At 39.0% G+C, this 5,838-nt stretch overlaps 1 protein-coding gene across 1 annotated transcript; it reads left to right on the forward strand.

The window, feature by feature from the left end:
* The first annotated feature begins 4,409 nt into the window (after window positions 1–4,409).
* Window positions 4,410–5,492, forward strand: LOC109237477. The gene is made up of 2 exons (XM_019403788.1): window positions 4,410–4,984; window positions 5,105–5,492. Exons 1-2 carry the CDS (start codon window positions 4,410–4,412, stop codon window positions 5,490–5,492), a joined length of 963 nt encoding a protein of 320 aa, XP_019259333.1.
* The last annotated feature ends 346 nt before the right edge of the window (window positions 5,493–5,838 follow it).

Raw genomic sequence — 5,838 nt, forward strand, 5'->3', positions numbered from 1 at the left:
TTGGTGAAAGTCTGGGTGTGAGCACTACCCGGGATCCTTGAGATCCTTAGGGAACTCTGACACACCTAGACATGAATTGGGCTGTGGAACTTTGGGTGTTTGATATAAGTAAAGGCTTGGTACACCATGACTGTTTTGGGCCTGCTTCAGGCTCCCTATAGATTAATTTTCTTTTCTATTTTTTTATGTAATTTATATTCAGTTCTTGGTCTGTAATAACTATTGTAAACAAACAGTGGGGTGACTAGTGAAAAAAGGGGGGGTAGTTATATCTATTGTGGGTAGGATTGTGTAGATATCATGCCTATAGGGTCTATGTTGATTCAAATGTGTTTGCTATGTCTACTTTACTTCCACAATTAGAAATCATGCCTATAGGATCTAAATGGCTTTAATAATAGAGATCATGCCTATAGGGTTAAAATCAGCTTTTAATAATAGAGATCATGCCTATAGGAGTTGAAATTAGCTCTAATAGAAATCATGCCTATAGAACTTAAAACCAGTTTAATTAGAAAACAGTTTAATTCACGGGTGTTTTGAATTGGATTAGTTAATTCATCTGTCACTTCTTTAATAAGTTTTTCAAGCGCTGCCTTAAGTTAATACTGCTAGAAAGCATGCCTATAGATCTCAAGTTGTCATTTAAAAATTGTTTTATTGTTTCACTGATTCATATAGATATCATGCTCTTAGGACATCACTATTATGCTCTTAGGCAAGCCTATAAGGCGATTAAAATCTTGCAACTATAAAACTGCACCTTGAGACTGCTCACTTTTAACAGGTCTAAAATCAGTAGGATTCAGTTCTTTGACACTCTGGCCTGAATTCAGTGCTGTATAATCTCTGCTCACCTAAGATATCATGTCTGGGGTTTTCTCTTAGAATACCTTGAACAATTGTTTGAGACGTGCATTTATTTGTTCTGCTTGTGGAGGTAAAATGTGAGCCTTTAGGTGTTCCCTCTTTAAATGCAGTCCTAATTGTTTTGATTGACGCCTAGACTTTTCTCCTTTAAATACCTTAGGATGGTCTAGAACTACCTAAAATTAGAGGTCCTAAAATACCTCCAGGGCCATGAGGAAGGGCGGGTAAGTGCACGCATGGATACTTTTCAAGNTGTGCACATAGCACTTACACCCAAAGCCCTAAGATCGGATATGTTTGGTTTTCTCCCATTAAGTAACTCATAGGGAGTTTTCTCAACAAGAGGTCTAGTCATGCATCTATTGATTATATAACAAGCAATGTTTACAGCCTCTGCCCAGAAGCTATGAGGTAATTTACTAGAAAGTAGCATGGTCCTAGCCATATCCTCAAGAGTCCTATTCTTCCTTTCAACTACCCCATTTTGCTGAGGAGTCCTAGGGGCAGAAAAATTATGATCTATTCCATTTTCATCACAAAATTTAGCAAACTTTGCATTTTCAAATTCAGTTCCATGATCAGACCCGATGGATGCAAGTTGATTTCCTAATTGTTTCTGGGTTTTTCTAATAAAAGCAGTGAACATTTCAAATGCTTCATCTTTAGAAGTTAGAAACAATACCCAGGTAAATCTAGAATAATCATCAACAAGCACCATTACATATCTTTTACCACCTCTGCTCATGGTTCTCATTGGACCACAAAGATCCATATGAACCAGTTCTAACGTCTTGGACGTACTTACCATTTTCTTAGGTTTGAAGGATGACCTTACCTGCTTCCCCCTTGCACATGCCTCACAAACTTTGTCTTCCTTGAACTTGATATTAGGTAACCCTATCACCAAGTCCTTGGAGACTAATTTGTTCAATTGATTTAGACTGGCATGGCCAAGTCTTTTGTGCCAAAGGAGGGGATCATTAATTAACACACTCAAGCAAGTTAGTTCATTTTCAGAGAGAGTTGACAGATCTACAATGTAAATATTGTTAACTCTCCTTCCCTGCAAAACAATCTTGTCAGTAGTAAGGCTAATCACAAAACATTTTGTGGAAGTGAAAGCCACAAGGTTAGCTCTGTCACACAGTCACTTATCAGGCTATATTTTAAGCCATCTATCAAATAGACATTCTCAATGGAATGAGAGTCTGTCTTTCCTACCTTTCCAACACCAATGATCTCACCTTTCTTTCCATTTCCAAAGGAGACATTACCTTCTTTTAGGTTCTCAAGTGAAAGGAACTGGTTCTTGTTACCAGTCATATGTTTTGAGCAGCCACTATCCATGTACCATATTTGGCTACTTCCCTTCACTTGGTCCTCCTGTTCATCTTCTGATTCTCCGATGGCCATTAGAGCTTGATCCTCCTCAGCTTCATCTTCAGAGTCCTCATCTGATGTTTCTCCCCAAGCAGCAACCATAGCCTTAGTTGAACCTTTGTTTCTTTTTGGTTGAACCTGTTCCTTCTTCCTGTTTCTTCTTTCAGCTCTTTCTTTCTTCCATTCAATCCCCCATTGAGGGCAGTTTCTGATGTGGTGATCAGTCTTCCCACACTTGTAACACCCCTCATTGGTTTGTTTCTCAGGAGCCCTTGATTTGCTGAATGTTGTTCCTTTTGAAGCACCCTTTCCTCTCATAAGATATTTCTTGAAATCTCTGGTTATCATAGCCAATTCATCATCTTCAAGATCTGATCCTTCTGAAATTCTGAGAGCCAGACTTCTTTCTTTCTTTGGAGCATCCATCTTCATTGTTTGCCTTCTCAATTCATAGGCAGTGAGATTTCCAATCAGTTCATCCAACTTCAAAGTAGCAATGTTCTTGGATTCCTGAATGGCAGTGATTTTTCTTTCCCAGGAGATTGGCAAAACTCTAGTTAGAATCTTCTCCACCTTGTCTTCTTCCAGGATAATCCTTCCAAGAGACTCAAGTTCATTTGTCAGTGTAGTGAACCTGGTATACATTTCTTGGATAGTTTCTCCATCCTTCATAGTAAAATTCTCATATTGAGAATACAGCAGTGTTCCTCTTGACCTTTTCACCTGAGGTGTTCCTTCATGAGCCACTTGTAAAGTGTCCCAAATCTCCTTGGCAGCAGTACAGCCTTGAATCCTGCTGTACTCATCAGGACCAAGTCCACACACTAACCATTTCTTGGATTTTGCATTTTTCTCCCATTTCCTTAGATCTTCAGCAGTACAATCTACTCTTGTCTTTGGAACATCCACTCCTTCAGCATTCTTCTTGGTTGTGGCTAAAGGACCATCAGTGATGATATCCCAAAGCTCATAGTCTTCGCCCATTATATGGTCCCTCATTTTGTTTTTCCACCAGGAGTAGTAGAGACCATTAAAGAGAGGAGGCCTGGCAGTGGATTGCCCTTCCCAGTTCCCGGGTGGTGCACTCATGTTGATCTTTTCCTAAGGTGTTAACCTCTTCAAGGATAACCTGCTCTGATACCAATTGATGTTATAAACGTCAATACCACACAAGAGGGGGGGTGATTTGTGTGGTACCTAATTTTCGCGTTAGAAGAACCTGGTTCTTCTAAGTGTTCTAACTACAGCAGTTTGCGGAATAATAAATGGTAAAAGTAAAGTGCACAGAGATTTTTACGTGGAAAACACCTGGCTCAAAAGGTGAAGAAACCATGACCTACTACTCAGTAGGATTTTCCCAAACTCCACTAAAATCACTGAGCCAAAAACTGCATTTACAAAACTCTTTGTAAACCTAAGGATTAACTCTAATCCCAGTGTAGCACACAGCCTCACATGTTGCGACACTTTCAAGTTAACTCTAACTTGAGTACTCAATATACCTATTACAATTGCTTCTATGAAAGATGAAAGGTTCAATATGAAAACCTACTACAATTGAACTAGACTTAGAATAAACACAATGATGAAACTGGTTCTTCTATCTTAGTTCATGTAGCTTCAGACGTGCACACTTGTATCTCGCATATGTTGCTTGCAAATCAGACTTGATCTTTTTGCTCTCAAATATGCTTAACTTCTGCTTATGTGCAATCACCTGTAAAAGAGAACAATCGTTATATTTATAGAGTTAGTAATCAGAGTTTGATAAGAACTCGAATTGTGGATCCTTTGACAATTCGAGTCCAAGAACAACTCCAACTCCTAATCCATATCCTTGATCCGGATATAATTCTCTTTTCATAAGGAGACTTCAACTCCTTATCCTATATGCAATATTTTCGATCAATTCAGAAGATATTGTTGCTGATCCTTGAGACTTATCTTCTTCACGCGTATGTCACATGTGTAAGCATATCAACACTGTGTCTCACATTATGGACCTGGTTCATGACTGAGTTCATTTTGTCAATCTTCAAAACTTCATCTGAACTTGGGCCAACAAATATGTGTTGCTAAAGAAATTTGGAGAAACTCTCACGAGGGGAGCCTTGACGTGGTATTCACTGTTACCCGAGCATTCCATAGATTTCCTCGAAATGCTCGCGGACTATTTCATCAAGGTTTATGCCGGGGCCAGAAAAGTACAGGCTCGAAAAGCCGATATATTCAGGATTGCGCAATGGGAGTCCGAGTTACTACGAGAATTTGTTACCCGATTCCAGAAGGAAAGAATTTTGCTCCCGGCTATCCCGGATGAATGGGCAACTGAAGCATTCACCAAGGGATTGAATCTGAGAAGTTCAGACGCTTCTCGAAAACTGAAGGAAAGCCTACTTGAGTTTCAAGTAACGACTTGGACGGATGTCCACAACCGGTATGAGTCAAAAATAAGGATCGAGGATGATCAGGTTGGTTTTCCATCATCGACCAAAGGACGGGAGAAGAACAGAGAAAAATCAAAATTTGATTATGACACGGACAGACGAAATGCGAGGGGCCAATTTTTTCCCTACGAGTGGACTAAAAGACGTGGCAGAAGCTTCCGTACAACGATTAGTTTTCCGCTGACAAGAGGACTGATCGTGGTCGGAACGATAGAACACTGCAGGATAAAGATACTTCAGGGTCACTGGATCCTTCTTACCCCAAGTTATCAAAATACAACTTCAACGTTAGTATAGTGCAATTGGTGTCAGCCATGAGAAACATCAAGGAGGCACGGTTCCCGAGACCAATGAGATCTGATCCTAGCCATAGGGATCCAAGCTAAAAACAATTATGGTCATAACAGAGATAACGCGAAACCCTCCAACGTAGGAAAAGAACCCCCACGCCAAACGATAAATATGATCTTCGGAGGGAATGAGATTAACGGGGTCACCTTTTTGGCACCAAAGAAGGCGAAAGTATCAATAACTCATAGTAAAAGGCTCTGGGAAGACGATATCACTTTTACAAAGGAGGACGCAGACGTATTGCTGCTACCACACAACGACGCACTGGTAATTTATTTAAATATGCTAGGTTTTAAGATTAAACGGGTTCTAGTGGATCCAGGAAGTTCGGCTAATATCATACAATGGAGAGTATTCGAGGAAGCTAAACTCACCAGAAGCATCATTCCGGCCATGAAGCTCCTCGCCAGATTCAGCCTCGCAAGTGTGACTGTTGATACCTAATTTTTCCTCATATATTTTTAACACATCTATATATGCTTTCAAAATAGTATAAGCATGCATAAACATTTTTATAATTTTTTCTATAACTTTTAAAAGCCCCAAATCAATTTATTTCTTCTCTTTATTTATAAAATATCCAATAATTATTCTTCAAACTACTTTTGCGATGATTTAGTCATCTAAATTCCTTATTTATGCCAATATAGTGTTTAAATATTTTTAGTGTATTTGTATAGTTATATTTGCATTTTTAGGGCAAATTGCACATTTTTGCAATAATAGCTCATATTAATGTATAATTACATTATTGATGCATAAATTGCTCTTTATATTTTTTAAAATGTCA

The sequence above is a fragment of the Nicotiana attenuata genome, unplaced genomic scaffold (assembly GCF_001879085.1).
Source record: "Nicotiana attenuata strain UT unplaced genomic scaffold, NIATTr2, whole genome shotgun sequence".
Taxonomy (NCBI): Eukaryota; Viridiplantae; Streptophyta; class Magnoliopsida; order Solanales; family Solanaceae; genus Nicotiana; species Nicotiana attenuata.

Coding starts and splice junctions, on each gene's coding strand:
- LOC109237477 (XM_019403788.1), top strand. CDS start 4,410: ATGCTCGCGGACTATTTCATCAAGGTTTATGCCGGGGCCAGAAAAGTA. Junction 4,985..5,104: donor TATCAAAATACAACTTCAAC/GTTAGTATAGTG, acceptor TGGTCATAACAG/AGATAACGCGAAACCCTCCA.